Source organism: Barbus barbus, assembly GCF_936440315.1.
Source record: "Barbus barbus genome assembly, chromosome: 30".
NCBI classification, from domain to species: Eukaryota; Metazoa; Chordata; class Actinopteri; order Cypriniformes; family Cyprinidae; genus Barbus; species Barbus barbus.
The window spans coordinates 8,803,967-8,826,371 of NC_136758.1; the positions used below are offsets into that span (position 1 = coordinate 8,803,967).

General features: G+C 40.4%; 1 protein-coding gene across 1 annotated transcript; it reads right to left on the reverse strand.

Annotated features, from left to right (window-relative positions):
• Positions 1–266: 266 nt before the first annotated feature.
• On the reverse strand, positions 267–21,595 carry ttbk2a (tau tubulin kinase 2a). The gene is made up of 15 exons (XM_079386215.1): positions 21,360–21,595; positions 16,996–17,140; positions 16,008–16,155; positions 13,273–13,346; positions 12,793–12,933; positions 11,349–11,453; positions 11,165–11,230; positions 10,955–11,047; positions 10,739–10,864; positions 10,499–10,656; positions 10,182–10,386; positions 9,881–10,092; positions 9,218–9,779; positions 4,376–5,265; positions 267–1,597 (listed from the first exon to the last, which is right to left on the reverse strand). Exons 2-15 carry the CDS (start codon positions 17,062–17,064, stop codon positions 1,147–1,149), a joined length of 3,300 nt encoding a protein of 1,099 aa, XP_079242341.1. The 5' UTR covers positions 17,065–17,140; positions 21,360–21,595; the 3' UTR covers positions 267–1,146.
• Between the last annotated feature and the right edge of the window lie 810 nt (positions 21,596–22,405).

Here is a 22,405-nt window from a genome sequence, read left to right on the forward strand (position 1 = left end):
TGACGCCTAACGTTTTTATATTCTTCATATTCTGTGTGGTGGTCAGTTCACACTGATAAAAAATGTATCTTTTCCAGTAAGTTTAAATTGATTTTTACCTGTTATGGAGATTTTTTTTCCCTTTATAAAGCCATTTTTCTAAAAGTGTGCATTATCTTTTGAGTCAAATTCTTATATTTAAGACATTTGGACTGTTACCAAGCAAATTAAACCAGTATCAATAAAATTCATGTTTACAATGCAGAGGAAACACAGAAGCTGCATCTGAAGTGGCCTTTAGATGTATTTACACACTGTTTAATGCAGGACACGAATGCATTTAACCTGCAATTACAAATGCATAAATAATGTTTTGATACATTAAACATAAAATGTTGAATACTGTTATTTGAAATTATTTAAATAATAAAAAGAAACTATAAATGAGAAATTAAAATTGCCAGCAGGTGGCAGCAAGTCACTGTTAATAGGTGAGTCATTACGATTGAACTAAATCATTTAAACGATTGACTCATTCAGGAACGAAACACGCTCAGAGAGGCAAAACAGCGTTGTGTTTGGAATTATTTTTGATGTTGAAAAAGCAAAAACAGGCAATATAGTGTCTAAAATGTTAGTCTCTTAATTAACTTCTTGTTTTGAACTGTTGTAAAAAATCAGTAGGCTATTAGTATTACATTTGTAATCATGGTAATGTTTGGAGAAAAAAAACGGTGCTCTTTTCATGATATTGATAGAACTATATGAAATGATATAAATATATACATTTTCTGTCCCCATATCTTGAATTTTGCGATCATTTGAAATTTTTTAGACTAAATCATGTAGTGAAAGAACGCAGTCTAAATCCGCGTCTTCACGTAATGCGTGCACTCTGTGGGAATGTTTTGAATGGTATTTGCAAAATACTCGACAATGTCAAATCGCACATCGTTAAAACAACACTATATATATTGCACACCCCTACTTTGGTGTCCCGAAAAGCCAGCATCCTAAAATTGAGGCTACTGATGGAGAGAAAGCAAAGGAGTTGCAGATGCGCGAAGGAATGAGAATCATATTTTCCTTTAGCCATTGTGGAAATTTTCACTCTTTCACACTTTCACTCGTTCACATCTTCCACCAGTGTCTGAAACCTGTGGTTGACTATCTGCTCAGCTTGCTCGAGCACCTGACCTCACGGATGCCGGCTTTGCTCCGCTGGGTGTGTATGGTGACAGAGCGGGCCTGTCTCCCACAGCATCCTTCCTGCGTGTGAGGATGAGAGCGGCGCAGGGGGGGTGAGCCCGATAAAATGGGAGGAGAACGGCTGCGGCCCAGACAGCCCCCACGGTGCTCGTGGCGGGACGGGGAAGAGCTGACAGAGCGCTGTAGTGAGGAGTAGCTGCGGGGGGAGGCGCTAGAACTGCGCTGGTGGAGGTAGTGCGCACCGGTGGGATCAACGAACATGTGCCTGGCGCCGACGCCCATGTGCTGAGGGGACGAGCATCTGGGGTGCGGAGAGCCACGGGGCGAGCTGGCATGCATTAGCTGGGCCAGACAGGCCAGCAGATCTGAGTCACTGGTGCTGCCGGCACGAATCCTGTACCGCCGTAGCCTGGAGGAGAAGTCAAATGAAGTCAAACTATGCTATAGCATGCAAGTGATGAAGAAATAACAGACCTGATAAACGTATATAATTATCAAAAAAAGGCTTTAGCTACTGCCTAGTAACCGTCGAGAACACTACAGCAACCACTAAGCAATTCAATACCAACCACCCAGAACACCTTAGCACCAATCATTTTAATGTCTAGCAACTTTCCAGGTGATCTGGTTGGGTGCCAGGCGGTTGCTAGAAAGTTGCTAGGGCATTCTGCTATGGCCCCAAAAAAAGTTAGTCAGTTGTGGCCTAATGGTTAAAGAGTTGGACTTATAACCGAAGGTTGTGGGTTTGAGTCTTGGTATCGGCAGGGATTGAATGTGGGGGAAGTGAATGACCAGCACTCTCTTCCACCTTCAATACCATGACTGAGGTGAGATCCTTGAGCAAGGCACCGATCCCCCAACTGCTTCCTGGGTGCCGCAGCAAAAATGGCTGCCCACTGCTCTGGGTGTGTGTCTGTGTGTTCATTACTCACTGCTGTGTGTGTGCACTTGGATGGGAGAAATGCAGAGCACAAATTCTAAGTATACATGTCATGTCACTCACTCGTCATTGCTAGGTAACTGCAACAGTTGTTATGGTTGATTGGTGCATTGCCAGCGATTGCTAAAATGTTCTGGGTGATTGCTAAGTATTATCAAGGCATTCTGTGCTTGCTAGGGTGTTCTGGGTGGTTGCTAGGTGGTGGACAGCATTGCTGACTGATTGCAAACACATCCTGGATAGTTGATGGGCATAACTAGTGGTCTGAGTGGTTACTGTGGCAAGGGTGTTCTTGGTAGTCAAGGTCAATGCAATGTGATTACAAAATCTAGGCAATTGTTAGGCATTAAAGGGCATTAAATTAAGTTTCCTGACAGTTTTATGTCTACTATCGAGGACACCTAAGCAAATATCCAGAATGTTTTATTAAAGGGTTAGTTCACCCAAAAATTACAATTCTGTCACCAATTGCTCAACCTCATGTCATTCCAAACCCGTAAGACCTCTGTTCATCTTCAGAACACAAATTAAGATATTTCTGATAAAATCCGAGAGCTTTCTGACAGCGTTAAAATAGTCTGTGTGACATCAGTGGTTCAACCATAATTTTATGAAGCTACGAGAGCTACAAGCTACGCAGGAGCCGGCATTCTGCTGTACAACGTCCATCTCTCTTAGTTCGTCTTCTGAATATTCTGGTTCAAATAAGTAAGGCTAGGCAAAAAAAGTGCAAGTCATCCTCTCTGTTTGCGAAAACTGTTACAGTTCAGCATCTTCCTCTGCTTGTAAACAAGCTGCAGCACATCCAGGTTAGCACCGTGATACTCTCAGACTGACTTGGAAGAGAAGAAATTGTTGAATAGGTCGTTATTTTTGTTTTCTTTGCACACTTAAAGTATTCTTGTAGTTTCATAAACTTAAGGTTGAACCACTGATGTCACATGGACTAATTTATTAATGTCCTACCATAATGTACTGGGCCTTGAACGTGGTAGTTCTGTTGCTGTCTATGCAGGGTCAGAAATAGGGCTGCACAATAAATTGTGATAAATCGCAATGATATTGCAATCGATTTTAGGCAAAAGTGAAGCACGGTTCTGTGATCAGAAGTAAATCTCGATCCGAAGGACCGAGGGCGCTCACGCGGAAACCACAAATACTCACCGCAGAAGAAATCCAGGAAATCCTTATAGCAGTAGCTGAATAAACAGAAGATTTAACACACAACTACAACAATATATGATTCATCTGAGTTCTTCTTATTATAATTTTCCTAATAATAAAGTATATAATAATGCAATGCCTTTATCACTGCTTCGAATACTATGAAATATGTTGCGTGCCTTATTCTGTGTAAGAAGCTACATCATCTCACAAAAGGATTTATTTCAATCACTCAACTGACGTTATGAAGCGAGTTTGGATTAAAAACGTGTATTAAATGTGGTATTTTCAGGTGCTTTCAGATGGAGCAGCACAGAGCCGTAGTTCACTGAGAAGCTACGCAAACAACTATATTATCGCAGCGCAATTTCATAATATCGATGTATAATATCGATGATATCGTCTGCGATTATGAATGTGGCTTTGCGCAGATTGTCAGTGAACTACGGCTCTGTGTAGTAAATGCTGCTCCATCATTGCAGAACCGGCTTTACTGACAATATCATGAATATAGCATGTGATTTATCGTACAGTCCTAGTCAGAAAGCTCTCTGATTTCACCATAAATATCTTATTTTGTGTTCTGAAAATTAACGAAGGTCTTACGGATTTGGAACAACATGAGGGTGAGTAATTAATGACGGAATTCATTTTTGGGTGAACTAACCCTTTAATATTTGCTTCTGGATATTTGCTTAGGTGTCTTCGATAGTAGACATAAAACTGACAAGAAGCTTATAAAGGTGTTTTGAACAGCCCGAAGGACTGTGCCACATTTGGTGGACATACTATAGTCCCAAAGTTCTTAGAGGTAGGTAAGAATTTTGGTTTTCTAGAACAGTGGTTTCCAATCCTGGTCCTGGAGAACCCCGAAACTGCACGTTAGATGTCTCCCTAATCAAACACCTGATTCAATTCATCAGCACATTAGTAAAGACTACAAGACATCAAATGTGTGTCAGATACGAGAGACATCAAAAACGTGGGGGACCAGGATTGGGGAACCGCTGGTCTAGGGCTAGAGATTCTGACAGAAACACGTAAGTACAATAACAATATGTTGACAATATGTTTGCTAACTACCTTCCATCCACAGTGGAGCGGCTAGGAGGTTTTCCAGGTGGTGGACGGGGTATGAAGTGTGCAGTAATGGCTTCCTCGCTCGATGTGGGGGTAACTGGGCGTGGTATCTTGCTCTTCCGTAAAAGTGGGCTGGAGGATGAGGACAGTGAGGGAGCATCATCTCCATGACGATCGGAACGAGAACCCAGAAGTGATTCTTCATCTTGAGAGCGTTCAGAAGAGGCAGAAGAAATCTGGTCCCGCTGCATAGAAGCCACGATTACACGCCTGTCGGAGGATAGCGACGGGGAAGCGGAGGGTGAAATTGGAATGTGGTGAACCCTCCTCTGCAGCAACTTCTCTTTAGCAGATCCAGGTGGTGGATCCAGAAGGCTAGATGGTTCTAACACTGGGATACGGCTGTGCCGACGACTGGGGTCTTGTTTGGGAGCAGAGACCGGAGAAGTAGGGCCGTTTCTGGAAGGAGCATCTTCCTTTCCCTCCTCCAGAGTGCACTGGTTGTGCTCAGTGGAGCGCTCGATGGGAGACTCACTCTTGGGGCCTTTTAGTTTTGGGGGCTGCTCGTTGCCATCTCTCTGTGTGTCTGAAGGAGGTGTAAGACAGCCATTCATCAGAACTGGGCTACGCGGAGAGGGAGGTGTCCGTGGAGACGGCACCGGGTTTGGCACTGGGCTTGAAGGTTCCAGAGGGCCATTCCTATTTAGCAAAGGATCCCCCTCAACATTGGGGCTGGTGAGCTGGAAGGCAACCTGCTCCTGTGGGGAGTTGATGTCAGCTGTGTTGTCATGTGGATGCATCTCATTATTGCCATTTTCAGTATCGCGTCTCTCCAGTGGAACACTGTCGGATGCAGACTGGGAGGACAGCACAGAGGGGCGCTGTGCTGTCAGCTGAGAGAGGGATAGAGAAAATTTGCGATAGGTTACATAAATGCTCATGTCTTTGATGTCACCTGGGGGTCACAAATTCAGGTTCAGTCTCGATATAGATGCTTGTATTGGTAACCAAACATGCTTGCATGCAAATATAAATAGATCTTTGACAAACCACACACAACATCGTTATGTTAGTTAAAAGAGAATGTCTAAGTTAGTATAATATCCTTCACACCAGGGGTGTCCAATCCTGCTATTGGAGGGACAACGTCCTGCATAGTTTAGTTACAATTTGTTTCAAAACACCAAGCTGGATGTTTCTAGTAATCCAGAAGAACTTAACTGGTTCAGGTGTGTTTAATTAGAGTTGGAGCTAAACTTTGCAGTACAGTTGCACTCCAGAAGCAGGATTAGACACCCTTGCTTTACACAACTTGGATGAAAAGCAAATCCTGACTGAATTAAACAGGATAAAAGATGGTTAGTCACATATTCAGAGGAACAAAAACACATAAGCCCTGTTCCAAAACCTAGTGACTGATTTGGAACTCTCTAAATAAGCATTACTTCTGTATGGCACAAACAACGCACACAATTATCTCCTGAAGTGAAGTGGACGACTTGACTTACAACTGATTCCAACTGAGTTTCAAGTTAGCATGATGCTAAGCTAATACAGTGGCCCTCCAGGAGCAGGATTGGACACCCCTGTCCTAAACAATACAAGGGTCACAAAAACACTAGTGACAGCCCTTCAAGTAATAAAATGTAAAACAATCAAATTTACTATATACCTAGAAAAGATAACCTGTTGTACAATACACCAGGCTACAGTAGTGTTATTACACTGCAACTGACACTAGAAAGCCTACCTGCTACAGTTAAAAAGTCTATCCCAGACTATCCTAGGACGCATGTGACTAGGCAGACCCAAACCTAGTTCACTAGGTTTACCAGGAACAGAGTTATTAACAAAGTACACAATTTTAAGGACAAATTTTGAGCATGCATAATGGACAGAACAGTATTCCTGGGGTTCTTTGAGGAGAGAGTGCACAAAAAACTTCAGTCACCACAGCAAAAATCAAGAACATACAGAACATAAGAAGCAGTAAGACTGGAGAGAAGACATGTTTGGTGGACAGAGATGGTTGAAGTTATGGGAAGCACGGAATGGGAGTGCCTATTCACCTGCTGAAGCTGAGCGCGGGTGATTCGTATGACTGAGGGGAACTTGGTGTTTGCAGCTGTTGCTGGAATGGCAGGAAGTTTCCTGCGTCCAGGAGAATGGGCAGCACGGGGCTGGGAAGGTAGTGGCAGCAAGGCGTGGCACAAGGAGGTGGAAGAGGAAGGGTGGTGTTGGTGGTCTTCAGATTTGCTGCGCCACATCCCAGGGGGGGCGCGCTGGTGGAGGGGGTCCGACAGGGTGGTCAGGAGGGTGAGCGGGCTAGGGGAGCGCAGGTGCAGAGGGCTGCATGTCCTTGCCACAAGCTCCTCAGGTTGGGATGCAGGAGAGGTGGGCAGCTAGAAAAGGAAAGTGGGGAACAGTGGAAGGGAGGCGAAGAGCGTTTAGTGAGGTGGATCAGGTGAATCAGGGGTGGTGAATGGGTAGAGGAGTTGGAGAAAATGAAAGTAAAAGGATATTAAAATGGCCAGAAAAATAGTAGGAGGTAATGAAGGAAGAGGAAGCAGATGGTTATGTCGGTAGAAGGAATTCACTGACATCTTCCAGAGAGTACAGTACTTAAAACTTTCAGAGGGTAAGTAATGTACTTGAAACTGCAACATTGTAATAAATAAAGCCAGCTCTGTGTGGTTTTACAACACTCCTTCCACAGAAAGTGTCCTGACCTGGGCTGTGAGGATACAAGTGCTCCGGTAACAAGATCAGCTTAGCTCAGACTACCGTAAACTTACATCACAGACCTGAGGGTGAGCGGTCTGCATCTCATTACTGTGGCATAAAAAGTGTTAACCTTATTTACGACATCCAGAAAAGAGTAGTGGAAAGGAAACTTTCATGAGGGGTGTTTAAGTGAAAAACACTAATTACTGTAATGTTTACGGTTTTTAAAACTAACAGGCACAGGAGATTAAAGGGATAGTTCACCCAAAAATTAAAATTACCCCATCATTTACTCCCCCTCAAGCCATCCTAGGTGTATATGACTTTCAGATGAATAAAATAATTATATTAAAACTGTCCTGGCTCTTCCAAGCGTTATAATGGCAGTGAATGGGTGGTGATATTCAATAGTCCATCATCAATCCATCATAAAATGTGCTTACACAGCTCTGGGGGATTAATAAAGGCCTCCTGAACTGAATTATTAACCCCCGGAGCCGGATGGACGTACTTTATTGGACAATTGAATACCACCACCCATTCATTGCCATTATAAAGCTTTGTAGAGCCAGGACAATTTTTTATATAACTCCGATTTTATTTGTCTGAAACAAGAAAGTCATATACACCTAGGATGGCTTGAGGGTGAGTAAATCATGAGGTAATTTTAATTTTTGGGTGAACTATACCTTTTAAGTAACCTTATATTGTGTACCAGTAGGAAACACTGCATTTAATCAACTAGTTTGTCTAGATTACGGTCTTTTTTTGTTTTGTATATGATTAAAGTGTTCCCAAGATACAAGGCAAAGTGTTACCTCATACTCAGTTCCTGTCTGGCTTGTTCATGTTCGCATTTGTAAGAGAGAAACCGTCTAAAATTCACCTCATCTAAATTTAATTAGAAACTTGGGGTTTACACAGGCTTTATATAAAACATTATCGTCTAAAATATAATATGTGTGACAAAAAAATTAAAATTGTGATTTGTACAAAATTTCTGACCACTAGGTGGCACTGTCATCCTACTGTTCAGGGCTGGGTTTCTCGATAACGATTGATCTTAGCACTTAAGAGTGTTTTCTACGAGTCATTTTCATAAACGTTCGTTATTGTTTCATGTGCATTTCCCAAAACTGCACTTAACAGTCGCACGTAGCCGTGCTTTAAGTGCTACTTAGGAGTCGCTATCTGTTGGTCAATGCTGTGCTGAAATGTCAATTAACGAGCATGTACTACAATTATGAGCCATTCTATAAATTGACATGTTAACCTAAAGCTGCGTTTCAGATAGCACGGATATAATAATATAATTGAATATAATAATCTTAATATATGAAAAAGTACAATATTAATATACTACATATAATAATAATAATAATATATATTATTGTATATAATATCTGTAGAGAGATTATTTGGTTTTCGTGCATGTCAGCAAGCCATTGACAGATTTTTATGAGTTTATCCCTATTTTTCTCAGTCTTTGAAGCATATTTCCTACATTACTTCTTTTATTCACTTTTTTTTGTTCAGTCAATTAATTTAGATGCGGTTTTTTTATCTGCACTTTTTAGTTTTTTTTTTCATTTTATGTAAATAAATAAAAAACGAGTATAAAGTGTACAATAAAGTACAATCAAAAGCTTTAATTATAATCACATTGCACTTGAATAAAGTTAAAGGTGTAATCTGCCGATTGTCCTGCAGGTGAACTTATAATTCTGTCTTCTTACGATGTACGTAGGGCTTTACGATTACTCCAGAGCACTCGTAGATCTACGATGATTTTCAAGTGCTACTTAAGTTACGATGCTTTTGGGAAACAGACCGTAACATTAAGATCAATCGTACGATCGTTTTTACGAACTTCTTAGGCTTACGATGCTTTTGGGAAATGCAGCCCAGGTCCCCTTTGGTCATAGTACCGATAACACCTTCCAAAATTTGTCTTGATAAGCTAAAGCATTGCCAAGTCAGAGCCTTACGTTATGTTTGGCACCTTTGTCATAACTGAAGAGCTGTTTTCAAACCTTTTCTGAGGATGGGTCTAAAGATAATTTGACCAAATTTGAAATTGTAGACAATTTAGCAAAAAACTGTTTTCTGAGCCATAGTTACCTGTGTGAGTGCTCCTTCAGCCAGTGCCTCACCAGGGCTGGTGGGGGTAACAGGAGGTCCACCAGCAGCAGCGAATACACTGAGCTCCATCCGATCCATCCTTTGTGGGCCCTGGACTGTGTGAGGTGTCTGGGCATCTCCATGCATGGGACTAGGAGTGGATTCTTTATCTGGTGATTCATCCATTGGTTGCAAAACTTCTGGCTCCTCTTCGCACTCATCAGACGGGCTACTAGTGAGTTTAGCCTCACGACCTGGGCTACTTCCTGCTGTGTCTTTGAAGTCCTTCAGGTCAGAGCCCTTTTCTACCATTACCCAATCATGCAACACAACATCTTGTAGACCTGAGCTCATGTTTAGAGCAACAAAGCCACTGTTAGCTGCACCGTCGCCCTGCTCAGGAGATCCCGGTGAAGCAGGCTTGGGCGAGCCACCGCCAGAGCGGAATTCCTCATCATAGTGCCAAACACGCTCTGTGTGACTTCCGTTCAACATGGCCATGGCAGGGACACCATCAGCATCATCCCGTTCCTGTACTGTACCAGGTGGCTGCTTGCCAGAACTGGTCACAGAAACCAAAAGAATGCACACTAAGTTTTCAGAACATGCTGAATAATTGCTAAATACTTGAAAAATGCACTCTTGAGTGTAGAAGTCACTTACCAGGCCTCTACAAAACGCTCAGTGTTGGGTTTGGGCTCCAAAGTTAGTCTCTTCTCCAGCTCAAAGCTATGGATGTTGCGCAGTTTCCTCAGAAGAGGAGTGTCTTTATCTGAGGGCACCACCTCTGACCGGACTCGCACTGGTGAACCAATGCTAGGCCCTGCATGGGGGCTCTGATTTCCTTGGTTGCTATGCTCATCCTCTGTTCCCATCTAGAAGAGAATGACAACAGAATATGAAACCTCCAAGAATAGTCAAAGATGTCTACAATTGATTCAGTTCATGGTACATATTCTGGTACCTTCCAGACAGCAGGACAGATTCGGTTCCGGTTGCGGTCCAGGTCCTCCCAGACATCAGGCTCCTGGTTCCTGAGAGGAAGGTTCGGAGATCCAGGCAGGTTCTCGGGCCGAGCATTGTCCCCATCACTTAGATGCTCATCTTGCAGAACTTCATCTGTGTTCTCCTTCAGAAGATCTCCAGGCAGCAGTGAGGCATTCACAATGCTGGAAGAAAACAGAAGCACCAGAGAACTCTTCATGATGATACCACTGCCAGGAAAATGCTAATGTTTAAGAGAGTTCAACCAAATGAATGTAAAGCGGTAACATGATTTACCCCATCTGAGCTGGTGTGAGGCGCGTATGGTGCTGTGGCGTGTTTGCCGCGGCGGTGATTGTCAGTGGGCTACCTGAGCTCATCCTTTCCCAGTCATAAGGGTCATTTTCCACAACGTTGTAGATTCTCATGCTATTCTCAAAAATGGTCCTCAGTAGCTAGAGCAGAGAAAAAGTTTCACATGAGACTGACCAATAACTGCTATATATTTCATTGATCTATTAAATGTCAAATTTGTACCTGATAGTCAGGTTTGGTAAAGTAGTCCAAATTACTGATGTGCTCCAGGAAGACATTGAATTCTGGGGGTAGGTGTTTCAACATGAGCCGATGATCGTATGTCTCTTTTAACTTCCCTACTTGCTCCTAATGCATAAATACACAAATATCATTATCACTTCCCAACAAACAAGGCAATGCTTTTCACAGCATTTCTTCTTCCTGCCTGATCAGCACCTTGTCTTTTATCTTCCTCCAGGGTAGCTGCCCAACCAAGAACTCCACCAGCATGTAGAACAAAGACCACAAGTCATCATGTCTTCCCATTTCCTGTGAGAGTAAGACCAAAACAAATCGGATCAGACCAGAATTATCCTGGTAGCTGAAACATTATCAACAACAGATGAGACTGTGTAAGAAAAAGAGAGCGAAAAGGGGGATTCTTACCTTGTTCTTATGGGCATTGATTGAGGCATATCGTACTGTACCTCTAAACCCTGCAACAGGACGGGGCTGAGAGAGAACAGAATCTTACAGTACACAAATACATAAAACCCTGCAACAAATACTCACAAACATACAAAGAAGTACAGTCAGAAAGACTGCATTAGAAATGACTATTGATACTGACCGGTCTGACTTCTTGGCAGGAGTTTGTAAATTGGCGCGCCAAACCAAAATCTAACATGTAGCAAGTTCGACATGTGCTAGGGAATCGGCCCATGGCAAAGTTGGACTGAAAACAGTGGGAACAAGTCATCCATTAAGGTTGCCAAGTATACTGCTATTTATTTATAACACAGAAATATGTGACCCCTGCTGGCAAAATAAATCAGAATGAGCAGATTTTCAAAAAAAAGTGTTATTGTTTTCATATTCTCTATTAAAAAAACCTTCTAAATGATGTATGATTTGTTGGAATCAGAAAAAAAAAAAATGACTGAGCTACACCAATAAAGTCAAAAGAATCCAAGTCCATTTTGTGAAAAATCTAGTTTTTCGAAGGTTCCAAAACAAAATCCCCAAACAACCATACTTTAAAAATCCCTAGTAATACCAGCATAGGAAACATATGTGTTCAACTTTTTTCATGATACCACAATGCACCGTGTGGGGTGTTTTAATCAATCAAAATAGAAGTTCAATTGCCACACAATTCGATTCTATTACAATTCAGAGGGTAACGATCCGATTATATATGCATCTTTTTCCTCCAATTCTTTTATTAATAATAATTACTATATTAATCATAATTCAGGGCTCAACAATAAGGACTGCACATGGCCCAGGGCCAGCGTGCGAGACGGTCGGGACAGTAGAAAAAATCCTTAGCGTTGAACCCCGATAATATAGTAATTTTAAATTTGTTATTAAAAATAAGAACAAAGATGCAAATAAACAGCAGAATCATTCAAGTAAGCAAAACAAGTAATAAAAATCACAAATAAAAACTACAAATAAAGTAGTTAAATTAAGAGCAGTGAGTGATTCCATCTTCTCTTATTTTCAATTTCTTATTCTTCAACAGTTAACCAAACGTTTACTTAAGACAACAGATTATGTTTGCGTGAATACTCGCCAAGACGTATCTTGAAATACTTTTCTGTGTGTACTGTATGTATATATCGGGTGCACTGTATTAAAGGTGTCTTTGTGCGCACGCTTTGGATGTGTCAGTCAGCTCGAGTAAGATCCTTTCTGTGGCTTATCGCTCTTAATAACTCTTTTAACATCCATTAAGTCCAGCAAATTATATTCTCATTCCTGCATGTTCCTTTCAAAACCGAAACCAAAATATCAGACACAAGTGCTTTGCTTTCAATGGAAAAAAGCAACTAAAATGTACAAAAAAGATCATTTCAGATAATGTTAGATAACTTAGACGAGGGCTTCATGAACTAATTTTTGTGATTACCTCAAATTTGACCAAAATATACATTTTTCACTTGTTTTGCTTGTCGCTTGTAATTAGCCCATGCACATTGCGACTCATTTTGCCAGCATGGGTCACATATATTTTGCAATCACTATAATGTTGTTGGAGGCAGTTAAAAGAGTTTAAAAGTGTTTCTTACCGGTTTGATGTCGCGGTGTAAAAAGCCAACTGAGTGGATGCTCTCAATGGCCTCCAGGATCTGCAGACCCAGTCTGAGTGTAGTGCTGACTGTGAAAGTGCCACGGTTCATGCTCCTCCTCAGATCCGCTAAATTACGGCCCTGCAAAAGCCAAAAAGGCAACAGTTAATAATTTTAGTGCCAAATATTTCATTTGATTGATATTTGTTTTGGTTTAATATAAAGTTGTAAATAAATGCACACAAACAAATCTGAATCTTACATGCACAGTTAAATAAATGTATATTGTAGCTAAGTGATACATTTACAGGTATTTTTTTTAGGTTGATTTAACCATCTTTATTGTCTATTTATTATCTTCACTTCATTGCTGCACTCTCACATTACAACTTTTAGGCTTGGAAGATCATCACAAATGAATTGTAATATTCGGCACACATTAAGTTAGAATAGATGCATAACCTGTCAGTAAGACCTCACCTGAAGCTCCATGACAACATAGTTAAAGCGATCATTGCGGCCACATCCAACAAACCGACAAACGTGATCTTTTCCTGAAACAATGAGATGGCACTTCGTTAGACTACATATCATAGTAACTCATTTTATGGCAAGCGGTCATATAGAAAGTCATTTACATATAGAAGTCTAACAGGTACAGAGGCAAATAAGTGCGTTTAATTCTAAAGATCAAAGAGGAGATGGAAAATGTTGTTTTGGTGCATGAAACCATGATGAAAATATAACTGGACTGCAAAGAGAAAATGAGGCAAGAGTTGGGAATTTGACCACTTCACAAGACAAATAGTAAACAGTAAGTTTGTTTCTGTTTCCATCCATGTGCTCCACTACTTCTCCTCCTAATGGAGGTCTGTCCAGAGGAGGGGGGTTTATGGCTTTAGTTCAGTGCGGTTAAGCTCTCCTGGGACACTCTCTGGGCCGCAGTTGCAGATCAGACCGGCGTCAGCCATATTCATGTTCTCTGATCTACTCCTGCCTTCTGCCCTGACACACCCTACAGTCCCCCGCAAGACCCTCTCTTACTAATGTGCCTCTTCCTTGAGTCCTCTATTATTATGATTATCCTGAGCGCATTGTTTATTTTCATTATTAGTATTCGTATACTGAATTATACGAAAAATTACATAACTATGTATGAAAAAACTAGTAGATTTGCATATATTACTTATAATTAAAAAAGAAAGTATCATGTCATGAGTTTGTTTACGTCTCTGCAAACAGGTTGGGGGGTGGCGAGTAGACCTCCAGTCCTGGAGAGATCTCCAGTCACAAGGAAGAGATAAAACCACTCTGTCCTATCATACAGCCATATTACAGCCAACATGATACATTGATTTTTTTTTTCATAAGCAGAGTGGAAAGGTGGAAGAAGACTGTAAAGGGAGGGAAAGAGGATAATGATGGTGTCATTGCTGGGCTCTGCTAATTGATTTGTTGATTCTTTGCCCAGAGGAAAAGAAGACACGGTTTGATTTCAAGCTTGGCTACTGATGCTTACAGTCCGAAGAGCTGCTTAACAATCATTTTGGTCTATTTGAAACTATTAAGATTTCCTCTTTGAATCACAAAATTCAGGGTTGCATTTATCTTGTGCAAATTCCAATGAAGGAGACTGCATTAAACTTGAACACCGAAATGTATACTATATACAACCAGTAAAACAGAAAAGTTAAATATGTAACATGATAAAGCAGTATTTATAGAAGTTCTTACCAAGAAAAAAGTGACACCAGATACACTAGTAATGGTAGTGACTACCATTCCACACTTTGGGGTAACCATGATTTTTTTAATGTTTGTATTTATTGATGTAACATTTATTTGATCAAAAAATACAGTAAAAAGAGTAATGTTTGTGAACTACTATTGCAACTTAAAATAACTGCTATTCTATTTTAATGTGTCATTTAATCCTGTGATTACAAAGCCGACTTTTCAGCAGTTCACTTCAGTTTCCTTCTAATATGCTGATTTGGTACTCAAGAAATGCATGTATTATTATTATCAGTATTGAAAACATGCTGCTGCTTAATATTTCATTTTTTTTGTGAAACGGTAATACATTTTTTAGGATTCTTTGATTAAAGGGGTCATCGGATGCCCATTTTCCACAAGTTGATAGGATTCTTTAGGGTCTTAATGAAAAGTCTATAACATACTTTGGTTAAAATTTCTCAATGGTAGTGTAAAAAAACCTTCTTAACCCTGTCAAAATCAGCTCTGATTTTAGCAAGCCATTTTTTAGTCCATGTTGCTTTAAATGCTAATGAGCTCTGCTCGCCCCGCCCCTCTCTTCCATGAGGTGACGAGCAGTACTGTTTACTTTAGACGCGAAACTGGATAACTAGCACATTATTAGGAAAGGCGATTTGCAAAGATTCATAAAAAAACGTTATACTCACTTCTTCTTTAGATGAAGCTGGATCACGAATGATTCGCACGGACATAGACACATTTAGGCAGATCGGGGATTGGCGCATTCACTTCAAAGCGAAAGTAACGTTAATCCCCTGCGTCTTCAGCGGCTCAGATGTCGGGAGTAAATGACGACTGTTATATTCATCATTACATCCAACAAAACGCCTCAATCGCTCAATCTGAGACATTCTTGTCTTCCCCTGCACCGGAGTCGGTCGGACTGTTTACAGCTCGCTCAGTTCACTCAGCTCACTCAGGGGGCGGGTCTAAGGTAAGACGGCCTTGTCAATCAACTATCGTGGGAGTGGCCTGCACAGAACAACGTCATTCTGACAGAAATCTCAGAACAGCCTGATTTGAGAAAGGGGATTTTAAAATAGGAATTTAAAAAACAAAAACACTGGGTGGATTTTTATCATTATAGGATGGATGTGTACACACACTTCCAACACACATTTATGTTCAACAACTTGAAATGTGAATTTTGCATCCGATGAACCCTTTAATAGAAAGGTTAAAAGAACAGCATCTATTTGAAATAGAAATAGAAAACTTTACTGTGTCTTTACTGTAACATTTGGTCAATTTAATGGATCTTTGGTGAATAAAAGTGCTCATTCCTTTCAAAATAATCATACTGACCCCCACACTTCTGAATGGTAGTACATGAAACTCACAAAAAAAAAGAAGCAAATTTGTGAATTTATTCACAAATTAAAGTATGCCATGTGTGAATGTATAAAAATCACATTTATCTACACTGCTTAATAACTTGCCTTGCAGTTTCTTCAACACCGCCACCTCCATCTTCAGAACCTGTTTGGGTTGTTGAGCGGATTCTGCTTTCAGAGCCACACTGGTGTGGTTCATCGGGTCCAGAGCCTCGTAGATCTCGCCAAAGCCGCCACCGCCAATTTTTTTCACCTGAGGTAAAAACAAAGAACAGAGTGATATCACTGTATTATATTTGAACTGAAAGATGAATGATTAATTATAGATTATTAATCATAGTAATTACTAGTAATTGAATTATTTCTCAATTTAATTAAGCCAATTCGATTCTAAGCCAACTGTTTTTGAACCTGATCCAAATCACATTCATATTAAAATATGAGAAAAATAATCAATATAATTTACATAATTTACATGACCCCTTTAAATATTGTACAGCAATAACACTAGATTTAATGCACATCTTCTCCAATAGCATCACAGTATATTCTGCACAGCAGTCAGATAAAATTTTCTATACTTTGCCATTTATTTCTCTTGCCATCACATGTCCCTTTGTGCCACAATCTCTTCTGCCCTCTTGTGCCACTTCCTTTTTCCCATCAGATCTCCCTGTACAGTGACAAATCTGGTTTTCTCTGGGGATTATGCTTGGTTGATTCAGCAGCAGGCTTATACAACATGTTTCGTCAGAGGAAGCAACGTATTACTGATCAGTGCACTAAAGGAGCTGGTCAGTGTGTGTGTTACAACAGATGAACACACAATGCACTACTAGATCAGCGTGAGGAGTGAGTCACTACCTGCCACTATCTGCACAGTTACGGAAAACACTCACATACATAAGCGTAGGAAAACGTTGTACCACATATTTTCCAGAAAGCAGATTTTCCGTTTCTTTCACAGTTAGGATTTTTATTTTTGTGAGCAACTCTCTCTTTAAGAACTGTCTAAATCAATAACTAGACTGGCTGGTCATTTAACAAGCCAAGCACTACACTGATGTGCATTAGATAAACCCTGCAGACTTACTACGTTCCATCGTTCCTTCACCAGAATGCCCGTGGACAGGATGTCTGTCTGCTCCTGCCCTGCGCTCATCCTGTCTGTGGTCGAGCTCGTCCCCTAACGCCAGCGACAGGGGTTGGGGTCTAGCATTGGAGCCGTGTGGTGCCCACTGGACCCAGAGAAGAAAAGAACATTGTGTTAGTATTGCTTGTTGTACTGTGACAGCATTTACAATGCACAATCAGTGGCTTCATAGTCAGTAATCAAAACTGATAAATACAAATTAAATATTTGATTAAGCAAGTTGGATGCCCATTTGCCTGCATTAAAAAAAAAAAAAAACAGCAAATAAAAGAAAATAATTGTAAACATTTTAACTCGTACTGAATAAAATCTCAAAATAGCACTTGACTTACTCTAATCTATTATTACTACTTCTGCTTCTCAACTGTATGAGCGCTGGTACGCATTCTGAACTATTAAACCTGTTACTATATAAACTTCATTTGCTGACTGAAGTAAACTGTGTGACCTGTGAAAGGGAAAACTAATCAAATTAGTCACAAATTAAAATCTGCATATAACATTCAATAAATAATTTTAAAATAATGCAGACAAATAATTGACTTGTCAAATTGTCACTGAGCTGTCATCAAATATTTGATGACTTTTCAAAATAAATCTTCCAGTGGTCTCTTTCAAGAGGTTTTTCTTTGTGGCTAACATAAGAGTTTCAAAATAAAGCTGTATCTTAAATATATATACTGATTGTTAAAACGTTGCATGGATACATCATACCACCATCTGGTTGTTTATAGAAATGGATATTGATGTATTGTTACACCCCCCTAGCACATGATGTGGAGAAAAAAAAAATTGATATCATAGCAAAGACTTAAAAATTTGTTTAAATTAAAATGGGAATGAATTAGTACAAAGTGGCCACGATTTAACTAAAACAAGAGAATGAATCAATGCGTGGCTCATGCAATAGTCACTTTCAAACCAAGCAGCTTTCTGTTGGTCAACGTGCGAACTTACCACAAGCAGAATCTATGTAGGGTAAGTTTTCTACGTAACGTATCTACGTAACTTTTTCACCCTTTTGAAACTCCTGATCGCAAGGATACTTATTGAAATTACTGAATTTTGTCTGCCAAATGTTTCAGAATCTTTTTTTTTTTTTTTTTCTTTTTTCTTATTGTCAAGTATGGTGACCCATACTCGAAATTGGTGCTCTGCGTTTAACCCATTTAAGTGCACACACACAGCAGTGAGTAGTGAACAAATGCACACACACACACACACACACCGTGAACACACACCCGGAGCAGTGGGCAGCCATGCTGCGGCGCCCGGGGAGCAATTGGGGGTTCGGTGCCTTGCTCAAGGGCACCTCAGTCGTGGTATTGAGGGTGGAGAGAGCGCTGTACATTCACTCCCCCCACCTACAATCCCTGCCGGCCGGGGACTCGAACCCGCAACCTTTCGATTACGAGTCCGAATCTAACAGTATATAGAATAACAGTAAATACTACTGCACCTATAATTTGTATACTTTCTCTCTGCCAGAGAAAATAGTTCCAAAAGAAGCTAAAGCATCAAGTTTTGCGTGACACCGCGCAACGGTCTGGAACAGTGTACAGTGGGGGAAAATATTATTTGATCCCCTGCTGATTTTGTATGTTTGTCCACTGACAAAGAAATGATCAGTCTATAATTTTAATGGTAGGTTTATTTGAACAGTGAGAGACGGAATAACAACAAAAAAATCCAGAAAAACGCATTTCAAAAAGGTTACAAATTGATTTGCATTTTAATGAGTCAAATAAGTATTTGACCCCTTCGCAAAACATGACTTAGTACTTGGTGGCAAAACCCTTGTTAGGAATCACAGAGGTCAGACGTTTCTTGTAGTTGGCCACCAGGTTTGAACACATCTCAGGAGGGATCTTGTCCCACTCCTCTTTGCAGATCCTCTCCAAGTCATTAAGGTTTCGAGGCTGATGTTTGGCAACTCGAACCTTCAGCTTTCTCCACAGATTTTCTATGGGATTAAGGTCTGGAGACTGACTAAGCTACTCCAGGACCTTAATGTGCTTCTTCTTGAGCCACTCCTTTATTGCCTGGCTGTGTGTTTTGGGTCATTGTCATGCTGGAATACCCATCCACGACCCATTTTCAATGCCCTGGCCCTGATGGTACATGGCCCCATCCATTGTCCCTTTGATGCAGTGCAGTGGTCCTGTCCCCTTAGCATTAAAACACCCCCAAAGCATAATGTTTCCACCTCCATGTTTGACGGTGGGGATGGTGTTCTTGGGATCATAGGCAGCATTCCTCCTCCTCCAAACACGGCGATTTGAGTTGAAGCCAAAGAGCTTGATTCTTTCTGATCACAACACTTTCACCCAGATCTCCTCTGAATCATTCAGATGTTCACTGGCAAACTTCAGATGGGCTTTCTTGAGCAGGGGGACCTTGCAGAGGCTGCAGGATTTCAGTCCTTCACTGGTAGTGTGTTACCAGTTGTTTTCTTGGTGACTATGGTCCCAGCTGCCTTGAGATCATTGACAAGATCCTCCTGTGTAGTTCTGGGCTGATTCCTCACCCTTCTCATGATCACTGAAACTCCACGAGGTGAGATCTTGCATGGAGCTCTGGACCAAGGGAGATTGACAGTTATTTTGTGTTTCTTCCATTTGTGAATAATCGCACCAACTGTGGTCACCTTCTCACCAAGCTGCTTGGCGATGGTCTTGTGGCCCATTCCAGTCTTGTGTAGGTCTACAATCTTGTCCCTGACATCCTTGGACAGCTCTTTGGTCTTGGCCATGGTGGAGAGTTTGGAATCTGATTGATTGATTGCTTCTGTGGACAGGTGTCTTTCATACAGGTAAAAAACTGAGATTAGGAGCACTCCCTTTAAGAGAGTGTTCCTAATCTCAGCTCCTTACCTGTATAAAAGACACCTGGGAGCCAGAAATCTTGCTGACAGATAGGGGATCAAATATTTATTTCACTCATTAAAATGCTAATCAATTTATAACTTCTTTGAAATGCGTTTCTCTGGATTCTTTTGTTGTTATTCTGTCTCTCACTGTTAAAAAAAAAACTTCCATTAAAATTATAGACTGATCATTTCTTTGTCAGTGGGCAAATGTACAAAATCAGCAGGGGATCAAATAATTTTTTTCTCCACTGTATGTGAGTGGAGTGGAACACCGAGATTCCATTCCCGCACTGTAAACATCATAATCACCTTGTTCCGATTACACTCCGGGTTTTCCATGACACACATGGACCACAGAACCAGTCATAAAAGTCAATTTTTTAAAACTGAGAATATATCATCTGAAAGCTGAATAAATAAGCTTTCCATTGATGTATGGTTTAGGATTGGAAAATATTTGGCTGAGATACAACTATTTGAAAATCTGGAATCTGAGGGTGCAAAAAAATCTAAATATAGAGAAAGTCACCTTTAAAGTTGTACAAGTTCTTAGTAATGCATATTATTACTAAACAAATATTAAGTTTTGATATATTTACAGTAGGATGTTTACTAAATATCTTCATGGCACATGATCTAATGATTTTTGGCATAAAAGAAAAATAGATCATTTTGACCACATAATGTATTGTTGGCTATTGCTACATATATAAACCGTGCTACTTATGACTGGTTTGTGCTCCAGGGTCACATTCACTATGTTCTTAGATACCACAGACAAGTAGAGCCATACAGCGGAGCATCCCAGTGACATCTCACTCTTGGGACCTTATTTCACAAATCAAATTGAAAAAAAAAAACTCTCTCTGTCTTGTACTAGTTTGCTTTGAATAAAAAGGTCAGGCAAATGTAGACACCATTAAAGACATGATATAATCTCTTAGAAGTGAGATAAACCTTTCCTGCCTTTAAAGAGCTTAGTGATTGGCAGCTGTCATTTTAACACGTTAGCATATCAACACTAAAGGATTGATATGTTAATCTAATGTATTAGAGGTGTGCAGTATGTAATGTTATGAGATGTTACAGCCAGTTTTTTGCGTGTTTTGCAGAGCTCAATTAATTACCGTTTCTTTACTGAAGCTGTCCTCAATTCTTAAGACTTTTACTTCTTAATAAACACATCAGGCTAGTATCTGCCATGTTTAATATTAATACTGTGTCTGTTTGAGTCTGGTCTGGTTTAATGGCAGCGGCCCGCTGTTGAAATGTGATCAGCTCGATGTGATGCGTTGCTACAGTCAACACCAACAACAAACACATCCACACACTTCACATATTACATCTCGTTCATTCCGGTGGCTATGACCTTGAAAACAGTCATATTACTGCATTAATATGACTGCAGCTGTGTGTCCGTATCCATGTTACTCACCTCAATCCCGTTCCTCACAGCGCCGGGTGTGGTTTAGAAATCTCACAAAATGCGCTTTAAAATCATGTCGAAGACGTCAGATGATGTATATATGCGGGGTGTTCATCCATGAGGACGGCGGGAGATGTCCTTTTCTCTGACAGCGCCGTGTTTTTGTAAACGTCCCTTTATTATCGCGGCTCCTTCAGCATCTCTGCGGATTCGTGACGCGCGTCTCCTCTGATCCGTCTGCTCGCGTGCGTGCTCGTTCACGACGATATCGCCCTTCGCAACAGCAAGCGCGTGAACTAGCATTCCACTCTGCGGGTGCACGTGGAGTCTCAGCGCGTCCTCGAGGACTGCTGGAACTTGGGAGAAAGGTGACCTCTTCTGTAACCCTCTGGTGTTGTTAGGTAATTTTAGATCGGGGGGAAAAAAAAGTTTCGAAAATTTAAAAATCGCTACTTCATTGGAATTGTACGAAACTCGCTGACTTTTATGGCATTCCCTATGAGACTATATATATATAGTCTAATGTCATAATGTCATATATATATATATATATATATATATATATATATATATATATATATATATATATATAAATGTCAGTGTCAATGTCAATTTTATTTAGGCTATATAGCACTATTAAACAATGTGCTGCACAATGACTCGTGGACTTGATTCGAAAAAGCTAAATGGTCGTAAAAAATATAGTCACACTTGTGTTGTTCGCGGCCATTGGAAATGAATGGCAAATACGTAAAAATACGAACATACAGAGATTTTCTTGTGTCGTGTGTACAATCTACAAATCACTTATGATGCAGAAAAGCAGTGCACAGCAATGAAGGGGTGACACTCCAAAATATCATGAGTACAAAACAGACACACTTATTATTTTCAATGGGAAAATTTGATCAAAATAATTGCATAAATATTATTTAGCACCATGAAATTCTCTCAAAATAGAAAATATTAAAATAAAAATATTATTGAACAAAAATATATTACATTGATTTTAAAAGTTGTTCGCAGCAACATTTTTTCAACATAATAATCTTGCA

What these genes read in the sequence shown, in the direction of transcription:
- ttbk2a (XM_079386215.1), bottom strand. Translation starts at nt 17,064, where the DNA reads ATGAGCGCAGGGCAGGAGCAGACAGACATCCTGTCCACGGGCATTCTG. An exon ending in TACACCGCGACATCAAACCG is followed by an intron (nt 11,454 to 12,792) that starts GTAAGAAACACT and finishes CACTGTTTTCAG; the next exon opens with TCCAACTTTGCCATGGGCCG. An exon ending in TCAATGCCCATAAGAACAAG is followed by an intron (nt 11,048 to 11,164) that starts GTAAGAATCCCC and finishes TTACTCTCACAG; the next exon opens with GAAATGGGAAGACATGATGA.